At 39.1% G+C, this 12569-nt stretch overlaps 1 protein-coding gene across 3 annotated transcripts in view; it reads left to right on the plus strand.

The window, feature by feature from the left end:
• The window catches only part of Snap91 (synaptosome associated protein 91), a 137393-nt gene that overhangs the window by 112736 nt on the left and 12088 nt on the right, over positions 1–12569 (plus strand). For all 3 annotated transcript variants that reach the window (XM_023711957.1, XM_023711956.1, XM_023711958.1), the window contains 4 exons: positions 3930–4064; positions 5591–5740; positions 9015–9045; positions 10172–10283. In XM_023711957.1, the coding sequence (XP_023567725.1) occupies positions 3930–4064; positions 5591–5740; positions 9015–9045; positions 10172–10283 (428 nt within the window). The remainder of the gene's footprint in view (positions 1–3929; positions 4065–5590; positions 5741–9014; positions 9046–10171; positions 10284–12569) is intronic.

Raw genomic sequence — 12569 nt, forward strand, 5'->3', positions numbered from 1 at the left:
TTCTAATGGTGTTTGTAAATAGGATCACAAGTCTGCATCTTGTACAGCAATTAACCACTAAGAAGAATATATGCAGTGTATTATTTGTTGAAAAATAAAAAATAAAAAATAGGAAGTCAACGCCGATGAGATTGGTCATGTTTCGAACAAGCCAGAGCGTCTGCAGATGATGGCGTCCCCGGGGTGGCAGGCTCATCAGTGATAGTTCAGGAGAATTCAGGTATAATTACAGGACGTGCAGAAGCCTATGGGTTACTGTCTTATTTCCTGTTCCATTCTGTAGGACACCTTGAAACTTGGAAAGTTGTAAAAGGATTAGTGGTTTAGGTTTTTCTCTTACTATTGTTTCAGCTCTAAAACCTTTCAGTTACTAAACAGCAAAAATTCCCCAAACTCTTCATTAATGTCTGTAATTTTCTTGTTACGTTCTTTGTTTAAAGTGTTGCACTACTTTTTAAAATTTAAAATAGTTGATCATTTTATGTCAATTAATATCTTATTAATTATCCTATGATATTAAAGCATGTTCTCATGAAAGAACTGAGAATAGCCAGATGTGGTGGAACACATATGTAGTCCCTGCTCTCAGAGGCTGGAACAGAAAGATGGCCACAAGTTTGAGGCCAGCCTGGGCTATGTCGTGAGTTGAGGCCAGCCTGAACTATATAAGGCCCTGTCTCAAAGGGGGTTGAGGACAGAGTTTGATAGAAAAAGCCATTCTGCCACCACCCTGTGCGTGTGACCTGGGCTAAATGGCTTATTATTTAGTTCCTCCAGCCTGTTTTCTCCTCTGTGTAGCATTGTGGAGTTGCCCCGAGGAATAGATGAGCTAATGTATGCTTTAAGATTGAACCACATGAATCAAAATGGTTAAATACAGGGAGGGCATATGGTATGGTTCACAAGGTTCAGCTTTAAAAAGAATGCCTTGAACACTGGGTGGTACGTGGGGAGCTTTATGTTTTACTTTCTTATAGAAGGTAGGACCTTTTTCAGAGAAGAGTGTTATTTATTCACCTTTGAGTGTGTTACCTTGAAGTGAAGTTCATTATTACTAAGAGGTTAGATCTGCATAAATGTGCGCTTTTTCCTCTTTCTACTGAATCTTGGCTGGGTGTGTTTGTTCTCTTTGAGCCATTCCTCCCAGCCATGTAAAGAAAGGGCTGGATCTGACGGTTTTGGACGTATTGATTATGCTTTGACTCTAGAACATAGTAGTCCCTCCTTGGCCAGGCTTAAGAACCTGCTTCAGGCGCAGCTATCTCCACATTCATCTATTACAAAGAGAAGCACACATGGTAACAGTTGCCTGAATTAACCACAAGTATGCTACAATTTGATTGTGAGATGATTTTTAGAAATCAGTCTTAAAGCACCCAAATATCTCCCTAAAACCAGAACACTCACACCCGTTCATAAAGAAGTATTTCTTCCTTCACAGAGTTACTAGTTCTTACTGATCTTGAGAGTGTCTTTCTTCAGTAAAAAAATATACAAGTGATGCCAATATCAGGGAGATGCTCAAATTACTTAATAGGGTCACTGTGAACTTTATTTTTTTATTCTTTTAATCTTTGGGAACTGGCTTTTATTTTTTTTAATTTTTTCCCCATAATTTTATTGATAAATAGCAATTGAGACAGTTTCAAACCAAATTGGTAGGACAGTTTCAATAATTCACACATTGCATACATTCTTCCTAGTGGTTAATTGCTGTACAAGATGCGGACTTGACATCCTATTTACAAACACTATTAGAACAAATCCCTCTATTCATTAAGAGAATGTAACTATATATCTGTCCTAACCACTTTGAATGCACAGATACAAAATGGACATTCATCTGTATCCCCTTTTTTTGTTAAGTTCCGTTATTTGAATATTATAGGTGTGTAAACTCAGCAAATATTCTAAAAGAGTCCAGTAGCCCATAATAGCATTGGGTCTTCCGCTTCACTGGCAATGTCAGAAGTTATTGACCTGAGTCCCCCACAGCTCAACATAACAGCATGGCTTCACTACTTATATTTCGTTTTTATACTTTTCTGCTGGATGATTAAGACTGTGGACTTTAAAAAGAACATTTTCTAATTGGTAATAGTTTTTCCAAATTGCAGTTCTTTGTATGTGTATACAAGGAAAGCCTCAAACCAAGTCACTGTCAATTCCCAGGGACAGCATGACTTGAACATTTTTGCTACTTCCTTTAGAAAATAGTTTTAGTGAAACTTATTTTCAAAATGACAAATTGATTTTATAAACTGGAATACAGTCTTACTTTTGAAACCATTCTTTTACTTCTTCGTAAACTTTTTGAAGAAGAGGTGATGAGGCTAGATCTGAAGGAAGTGTGTACCCAAACTGAGTATGAGAAGGAGTTCTACTGGCAGCGAATTGCTTTATAGTAGGAAATTGCCTGCTGTCTTAGTTTCTTTCTTGTTTCTGGGATGCAGTAGTCGACACCCATGAATGAAAGGAGGAAAGAGTTGCTGGTGCCTCTCAGCTGGTAGGAGTTAGGTCCGCCCTTAGCTAGCTCCGAGGCAGGGCACCGTGGCAGAGGAGTTTCCATGGCAGGAGTCTTGTTAGGGCTGGAAGTCGAGAAGCAGAAAGGGCAAGGAGTGAAGAGTGAGGGAGTTGCCTTCTCCCAGGCCACGTCCGTCCTGCAGGCCGGGCTTTGCCTCCTGGTGTCACATTTACCTGTTAACCAAGTATACCATGACCCCATGATGCAAGCACCTCCCCACGTTCCCAGCTTTGGGAGACATCTAGATGTAAACCAGAACACCCAGCGTCTCACCAAGACACCACTTCTTTCACAGGTTACTTGCTTCTAGCCTCTAGATAAATTCTGTTAATTGTTAGTAATCTTTGATATTGTCATACTTTCTCAAAGTATTCTTCCTTCAGTCTATACTAACTCAATGTTTTAAGCACTGTGCCAAATTGAATATTAGTGGAAAAACAAGAAAAATGAAAGACAGACCGCAGAAGTCCATCCCTGTGATTTGGATTTGGGGATCATGGGAATAAAGATAGGAAGGAGCCACATGCGCGTGCTGCAGACGTGCGTGTGTGTATGTGCGTGTGTGTGCGCACACACGCGCAGTGCGGGTGGGTTGTCCAGCAGCCGTGGGTAGCTGTTCAGGGCAGCAGAGTCCTCCCAAAGCCAACGTGTGGCACACAAGTGGTGGGTTACAGCCGCAGCCCACTTTGCAGGCATGGGCAGGAGCTAGAGAGTGGACGCAGAAAGGGCTAATGGCTGAAAAGGGATTTGCATTATAGGAATCTGAAAGTCATGGAGAGCCAGTGAAGTGTTTTGGAGAAGTGGCTTTCTCTGCATTTTTTCCTCAGGAAGGTTATGCTGGCTCCACTACAAAGACCAGCCAGGAGGAGGTGCCGACTAGGGCCAGGAAGCTGTTGGGATGCTTGTAGGAGTTCTGAGAGCGTGCTAGGAGGGGCCTAGACTTGGTGGTAAAAACAGTGGCCGGAAAACATAGAAACACAGTACTAAGGAAGATTTGATGCATATTGTTCTAATTATTTTATCATACTGAATGGACATTTTTGAGCTTTCTGGCATTGTGATTTAAAGAAATGCAAAATTTCAATGTAATAAAGACTATCTGAATTTTAACATGATTCCTACCTTTTTTACCTAACGTGCTCCATTATAACAAATTTGGATGCCACAGGTTCTCAGTATTTTTATATGCTACTTTATCTCTAATTAAATTAAGTCTCATTATTATAAGGTTTATCAAGATACTTGAAAACTTAAAAAAAAAAAAAAAAGCTGGCCCAGTTTCATTGACTGTTAGCGACATGCACTCATTTCTTTTTCCCTTTCCTTTAACTTTTTCTGACTCTTTTTATGGCCTTTGCTTGCCACTGGCTGGTTTTGCTTATGTTTCCTTGCGAATTTTCCCCAGGCTTTGGGGGTACTTTCATGGCCCCTTCTCCATCGCCTGTCACTCCAGCTCAGAATAACCTGCTGCAGCCCAATTTTGAGGCCGCTTTTGGAGCAGCACCTTCCACCTCCAGCAGCAGTTCCTTTGATCCGTCAGGTAAGGCAGTGATTTTCAAAGGTTCTCGTCATCTGTACTAACGATAAAATATACCACCTGAGGTTAGTGCATTTTCAGAAAATTTACAACAAGCAAATATTCAGTGATAATAACTTCATTTTAAAACTTCAGTAAGTCTCTTTACTTTGTCACTTAAATCAAAATTTCTGGTATATTTTGATAACTAAGAATAACCTGAAACCCTCTCTGTGTTTCTGTTTCTTACTTTTAGCAGAAATCTAGCTTAACATGCACACCATCTATATGCATGAGCTTACGTGCACCTAATGTAGAAATGGTAAAAAGAAAGTAAATACTTGTACTAAGTCTCCAGATAGGATCTAAGTATGTGACACTCCCCTGCTCTTGCTGACACCCTGTGAAGCTTGCATGGCCCTCAGTGTATGAAGTGGGGACACAAACAGTATTCTTTGCCTGCCTTTAACCTTTCATCACTGCTGTCATTTTGTTTGTATTCTCTTCCATTCTACTCTTCCCATGCTGGGTCCTTACTACAAATTTTCAATTGGTGAGTTTTTGGCAATTCAATGTGTTTCAGAAACACCTTCAATATAGCCTCTGCCTGACAATTTGGTTGCTTCTATTGCCAGTGCCTGATGAATGCTGTCCTTTTTTGCTTTAGAATTACTTCATCATAGTGTTCATGGAAGATATGCATAGTTTTTGATAAAACTTAACCAAAAAGTTTTGAAGTAGTTACTAGTAATATGAGTCTGAATTTTGAATGGTCTGTCTTTATTCTAGGAACCAAACAGGTAGTATTTATCATAAATATTAGTGATGAAATTTGATTGCTAATATTTAAAATACTGTTTAAGTCCTTAAAATCAGAAGTGGTTGATATATGAGGAAAAGATTCTAAATTGTTACCTCTAAAATACATTCCACTATTTTTCAGATACTTATCACTAGACACTGAACATCAGATCAGATTTTACTTGAATACTAATCTCCTAGAAAACAAGGAAATTCAATTTTTATAGTAAGCACCTTAGGTTTTTGGAGTACATCATTTAGACTTTGTGATAAATCATTATGGTTTTGAATGAAAAGTGTTTTTATTGTTTTCAATAAAAAGAACAATGACTACCACTTACTGAGTGCCTACAAGCAGGCATTGTAGTAAGCATATGGCACATACTATCCAAATTAATAGTCTCAAAAAAGCTATTTACTGTATTAGTAGTACTATTCCCATATACAGTTAAGAAAACTAAAAAGTTCAGAGTAGTTTTCTCAAAACCACAGAGTTACTGAGAATTGCAACCCAACTTTGTTCTCCCCCTGTGCATTATACAGCTTTCTTTTCTCATGTTCATTAGTACTCCCATACTTTTTTGAGTGGACATATGTAGATGTGTTCAGAGTATTCCAGTCACAAATGCCTTCTCTTAGAAGAATATATACTCGTTTGTTTCCATAGTTTTTCAGAAGACAGTGACTCTCTTAGTTTCGCATGTGATCTTTGTGTCAAGTATTCTGAACCTAGTCTACTTGATTTCTAGTGTTTGATGGACTAGGTGATCTTCTGATGCCAACAGTGGCGCCAGCTGGGCAGCCCACCCCTGTCTCCATGGTACCACCCAGTCCCGCCGTGGCAGCCAGCAAAGCCCTGGGCAGTGATCTTGATTCATCCCTTGCCAGCTTAGTGGGCAGTAAGTAACCTAGTTTTCTTCAGCTGAAGCATATGTGAGCTGGGTTGTTCTATTTTTTGATTTTTGTTGCTTCTGCTTTCTCTTGTGGTTAAGTATGTTGAGGAGTAGATGGAAATACTCAGGATTCCAGCCAGCACAGTTCCTTGGCAGGCAGACAGGGGCGATTCTGTGGTCTAGGAGAACCCGAGCCATTATATTACCTAAGAGCTCAGTAAGGCACCTACGCGGGTATAGATGAAGTGCATTATGTGCAGCTAAGTGCTTTAGTCTCCTTTTCATTTGAAAACAAGAACAGAGAGCAACTGGTATTAAATGCAGTCTGTGTACAAAAAGACAATCTGTATTTTAGTTATTCTGCAAATCTCTTGCACAGTGGGCATTCTCCCAGGCTTTAGGGATAATTCACTGAACAAAACAAAATTTCTATCCTTAGGACTCTCTCAAAGGACAGAGAAAAACTGTAAACATTAATTCTGTCGTATGTTTATGCCCTGAGAAGAAGCCAGAACAAAACAGCCAGAAGGTTGTGAGAAGCTCTGAAAAATACAAACTTGGAAGTCTCATGTTTTCAATTTCACAACTTGTCCAAAGGTCAAGACAGTTGGTTGCGTAGCATAACAGTAGACATAATGACCACTGGAATAGACAAAAAGCCCAGAAACAGATCCTCACATGCATAGTCAAGTCAATATCAACAAGGTTGCGAAGACCATGCAGTAAGGGCAAAGACTGTCTTTTCAAAAACTTGCACTGGCCAGCTGGTTAGCCTCATGCAGAAGAATGAAGCGGGGCTATCCTTAAAAGTCAATTTAAGATGAATCAAAGATGTAAAATACAAAACTGTGAAACTCTAAAAGGACAACTTAGATATAAATCCCTTGGCCTGGGATTAGGCAGAGACTTCCTAGATACATTACCTAAGCACAAACCATCAGAGGAAAAAACAAAATAAGAATTCATCAAAATTTAAAACTTTTATGCACAAATGATATCCTCGAGAAACTGAACCAAGCACACGCCTCTAATCTCAGCTACTCAGGCGGCTATAGCAGGAGCAACACGCGTTTCAGGCCAGCCTGGGCAACTGAGCGAGACACTCTCAAAATAAAAAAAGGTGGGCGTGTAGTTCAGTGGCAGGGCACATATGAATTCAATTCCCAGTACCACAGAAATAAATACATAAGTAAGGTGAAAAGAAAATCCTAGAATGGGAGAAAATATTCCCAAAGCACATAGCTTACAAAGAACTCACATCTAGAAACAGAACTCTTACAATTCAATAATAATATAACTATAATGGAAAAAGAACTCAAATAGGCATTTTCCCAAATGAAAGATATATAAATGGCAAATAAACATGTGGAAAGATGTTAAACATCATTAGCCATCAGGGTAGGACAAATCAAAACCACAATGGCAAATGTAATATTATTCAGCCATAAAAAACAAAATTTTGTCCTTTATAAGACAGTAGACAGAAGTGGAGATAATCATGTTAATTGTGTTAAGGAGTGAGACAAGCCAGACTCAGACAAGCTTTCCATGTTTTCCCTAACATGTGTAATCTAAAAAGGACAACGTTAGGTGTCGTGGTACATGCCTGTAATCCCAGCCCTTGGAAAGCTGAGGCAGGAGGATCATTGTGCATTTAAGGCCAGCCTGGGCTACAAAGGGAGTTCAAGGGCCGCCTGAACTGCATAGCCAGACTGTCTCAAAAAGAGCAATCAATCAATCAATAAATAAGATGACATGAAAGTAGAAAGAAAGTAGGAACAATATAGAGGAATGATGCTGAAAGTAATAGGGGGACAGATTTGATCAAAATATATGCTTCCATGAAAACACCATATTAAAAGCCAGCATTTTATACAGTGATTATATCCTGGTGCAGCGTACAGCAGCGGGGCTTGTGCACACTGATGCCTGAGCGCAAAGGCCCAGCACTGGGCTTACATTCCCTTCCACCACAGAATTTGGAAACTGGACTCACACACCCATTCACACACCCATGTCTGCAACATATTTATGCTTATTTCTGCCTTTTACATTAATAGGTACATTTCTTAAAATTGTGTAATGCATACAGTTGTAATGTTGTGGTCCATTTGAAAAATTCAAAAATTAAGTTTCTTTGTCTTTTACAAACAAAAATAAAGACCCAGGTGTGATGGTGCTCATCCAGCTACCCAGGAGGCCGTGCGGGGTAGTCACTTGGGCCTAGAGTGCAAGGACAGCAAACTGAGTCACTGTCTCCAAAACCATGGCCAAAATTATGTGTAATAATTTCTGTGTGGGTTTCAGTTCAAATATGCCTTCATCATTTTGTCATACCATGATTTGACAAGCGATAAATATTAACACGCTCCTTCAACAAACTAGCTGCGTGCCAAAATAATCGATGAATTGAAATGAGAGCAGACCATCAAGCCATGAGTGTGGGGGCTCCCAGGACCACCCCCACATCTACACACTCAGGACTCTGCTGATATTTATTGCAGCAGTGCTGGAAGGATGCAAACTAGATCCCAAGGGGGCGAGATGCAGGCTTGAGTCTGAAAGATCCCCAGGCCAGCGATCTCTTGTGTTCTGTCCCATGGAGAACCGGGCACATGCTTTTCCCTAGCAATGGGAGTCCAGGAGTATGAGGGAGATATGGGGTTTTTTTCTTTTCTTTTTTGTGGGTACCAGGTTTTGAACTAAGGACCTCACACTTGCAAGGCAGGTGCTGTGCCACTGAGCTAAATCCCCGGCTCTGAGTGGGATGTCTGTGCCCCAGGAATCCCTGGAGGAGTTCTGCACTGGGGTTTTATTGACTGCAGGTTTCATGGGCACTCTCCCTCCTATGCTTCACAGTTCTACACTTACAGAAAGAAGGCAGGTGGTGTTTAGCGTAACGTTGCTTGTATAAACAGTAGAGTTGTTTATTAGTTATCATACAAAGTTTTATGTCAGTGTAGAGAGCTTTCTGCTAGCCAAGGTCCCAGGCACCAAACAGTCCTCCTTCCGAAGCTAGCAGTCTTAAGCCTGTCACACCTGCTCTTCCTGGGACAGCAGTTCACATCTAACTGTGATTCTTGTGTCTGATGGGAATTAAGAGAAAATCTCAAAGTAATAGATTTGTTCTAACATAGTTTGTTTTTTTTGTGTGTAATGGAATTTATTCATTCATAGACAAAATATGGAAATTTTCTAAATCTCAAATTCTTCAGTTTCTTAGATGCTCCCTAAAATGAATATAAAAGTTTACATTCTTTTTATTTTATGTATTTTATAGATCTTGGGATTTCTGGCACCACATCGAAGAAGTAAGTCTTTTAAATCATCTGTTTTCCTTCTGACAGGTATTTTTATTGGGGACTTTCAAACATTGTAATCATTGGAGTATATTATTCATTCTCAGGGTAGATAATTTCAAAGTTGGTTTATGTTTTATTTTTATTTTTGTTGTTATTCTACGGAAACCTCCAAACTGTTGCTTTACAATTAAAAGAAATAATCTCTTTCTGTCTGAGTGTCAGTGTTGTCTACAGAAATATCTGGGATTGTGGTTTGAGTATTTCAGTAGATTGAAATTCTAGGTTCATTATAGTATTCATAGCTAACATTAAATTTAAAAATTCTCAGTTGAGTATCAGTTTAAGGAAGGTTGGTGAGAATAATATGTGTCCTTCAGCGTGTGCCATGTCACCGCAAGTAGGAGCACTTCACGTTGGGTGTAGTTTTATAGTCACCGGAAGTCACATTGTAGGTGCAGTACAATTGTGTGACAGCTTTTGTTAAGCCCTCTAAGATCCAAGAAACGCCCTCATTAGTGCAGCTTAAATTCAACAATATATAAATGTATGGGATTTATGATACATATTTTTTGGAACTTTCTGTGATGAGTGAGGAACTGAATCTTTGTCCTATTTTTCTGTTATAGTTAACAGAAAATTCCTGCTACCACTGAGATCCAATTTCTAAATGACTTTTTTCAAATGAGTTTAAGATCTTTTAGAGGGCCAGCCTGATAGCTCAGCAGACTAAAGCGCCTGCTTAAGCAGAGCGCAGGGGCCAGAGTTAGATCCCTGGTGTGCTGGGCCGGCCCTGCCCCCTCAGTGCACTGAGACCGGCAATTGAGACTGGGCGTGGTGTTGCGCGCCTGTAATCCCAGCTCTTTGGGAGGCTGAAAACAGGAGAATCACTATGAGTCCAATCTACGTAGTGAGACCCTGTGCGCCCTGTAGACCCTGTACCAAATACATATTGAAAAAAAAAAATCTCTTGGATACAATATGGCGATGTTCCTTACCACCCTCTTAATTATCAATTGACCTACATAGTTTATTTTTAGACCCAAATGAATGAATACAAAGCGCCACACCCCACTTTTTTTTTTTTTTTCTAATTCTCAGTTTGTTGCTGTTGTCTATCTGTTTTATGTGCTTTTAGGGGAGATCTTCAGTGGAATGCTGGAGAAAAAAAGTTGACTGGGGGAGCCAACTGGCAACCTAAAGTAACACCTGCCACGTGGTCAGCAGGTGTCCCACCAAGTGCACCTTTGGTACGTAACCCTAGGGGCCGGGGCGGTGTGGCTCCAGTGCCCATCTCCAGGTGTGTAGAGCAAAGTGCGTGGGGCTTAACTTGGCTACTGAGGTTGTGCTTACTTGTCCACGTTGAAGAAATGCAAGCAAGATGCAAATTTTACCAAAATACAAATTCCATTGATGTTATATTTAATACAGATTATAACCTATTTTGTTTTCAATGTTCTGAAATGTTTTTCCTCTTAATTTGTAAAATTATGGAAATTAGTTTTCCAAAGCATTTAATATTATTGATCATTATATATTTTATTGTATTTCTTGCACAAATTTCCCAGTTATCTCAATAAGTAATTAAAACTTTTTGCTTACCAGAAAGATTGGGCAATTTTCTATTGTGTAAGTGAAATCTTGATTTAAAACCCTGGTGCTTCTGATCATCATTTAAAAATTGAAACTACTAACATCATCTTTTCTGTAAGATTTATATAGAATTCATGTCTATATTTTTAAATTCCCCTATATTCCTAGATTTAGTAGAAGTAGGCGAGCCTGTTTCCCTGGCCCACTTGCAGTGTCCCACCTTTGCTTACCACTTCCGCCTGTGCAGTTCACGCCCATCTCGGAGCTCTCCTGCCACTGTCCTTTCCTGCTGCTTTCATTAGTTCTTAACAGTCACCAGCTACTGCAGCAGAGCATGTATTAAATTAATACAAATTAGGATATAAACATTGTGCTAAGTGAAAGAAGCCAGCTACAAATACTGTGTCATATTGGATTCTGTTTAGATGCAGTATCCAGGAGGCCAGGGAGATATATAGCTCAGTAGAGTAAGTGCCTGTCTGGCAAGTGCAAGGTCCTGAATTCAATCCCCAGTACTGCAAACAAACAAAAAAAAGAATGTTACCCAGGTGCAGTGTCTAAAATAGGCAAGACCACAGCAGGTGTAAATTACGGCTGCTAGTGAATTGAGGAGGGGGCTGGGACTGTGTGTTTTGGGAGAAAGTCAATTGAAGTGTTCTGGGATTAGATAATGGTTATGATTTCACTGCATGGTAAATACACTAGAGATCTCTGACTTGTACGTTTTAAAACTATTAAAATGGTGAACTGAAATGTTATGAATTTTATTTCAGAAAAATATTTGGGGAAAAAAGATGACAAGAAAGGTTATATTTCTGCTTCTCACTTCTCCCACCATTTCGGTCAGCTAAGATGGCAGGCTGCCTACACTGCCAAACCTGAGTTGTACCACTGGGACTTATGGCTGTGAAAGGAAGAGTGTTATTAGTTATCAAAACAAAATGAGCTTGCATAAATTCTTGATTAACATCCCTTTTAACTTCCTTAAGCTGGAAATAATCTAAGACCATTTAACGTATTTGGGGGTATCATGTTCTTGTACCCATTGCCCATTCATAACTCAGTTTTTTGTGGCATTTTAAGAGCTCTTCATACATTCTGTTAGCGTGTGTAGACACTCACCAGTACATGATTTGTGAGTGTTTCCATCTCTGTGAGCTGTCTTCACTTATGCTTGCTTTTGAGGCATACATTTTTCATTTGACAAATTCCCAGTAGCATAATTATTTTTTGTCTGTCGTTTTGCTGTCATATTTAAGAAGCCCTTGCCCAGTGAAGGCCCTAGAGTTTTTCGCCTTGTTTCTTTCTAAGAGTTTTCTCTCTTACATTATGTCTCTGACCTGAGTTGTCTTTGCATATGGTGGGAGGTGAGGGTCCCAATTACTTTGCACATGGAAATCTTGTCTTTGCATCATTTGTTTAAAAGACTATTCTTTCTCCAGCAATTGTTCTTAATGCCTATGTAAAAAATCATCTGGCCTTAGTCATATGGGTTTGTTTCCAGACTATTCTGTTTTGTTGATCTGCTTTTTGTTTATATCAGTGCCAGAATGTTTTGATTGATATAACTTAAGTTTTAAAACTAGGAAGGATGAATCCTCCAAATTTCTTATTTTTCAAGACTGTTTTTTAATATTCTGTTAACCTTTGCATCTCTAACAAAATTTCAGTTTTAGACTGTCCATTTCTCCAAAAGAAAAGGGAAATTGAACTTTTGATAAAATTTGCCTGTTACCATCTTAAAAATTTTATGTCTTCTTGTCCATGAATACAAGATGTCTTAACACTTATTTAAATCATTAATCTTAGCAATGTTTTATATTTGTCAGTGTATAAATCTTATACTTTATTAAATTTATTCATAAGCATTTTATTCTGGATGATAGTATAAATGGAATGATTTTCAACCTTACATTTAAGCCAAACACCGCATTGATTTATAT

The sequence above is a fragment of the Octodon degus genome, unplaced genomic scaffold (assembly GCF_000260255.1).
Source record: "Octodon degus isolate 3935 unplaced genomic scaffold, OctDeg1.0 scaffold00022, whole genome shotgun sequence".
In the NCBI taxonomy this organism is placed as follows: Eukaryota; Metazoa; Chordata; class Mammalia; order Rodentia; family Octodontidae; genus Octodon; species Octodon degus.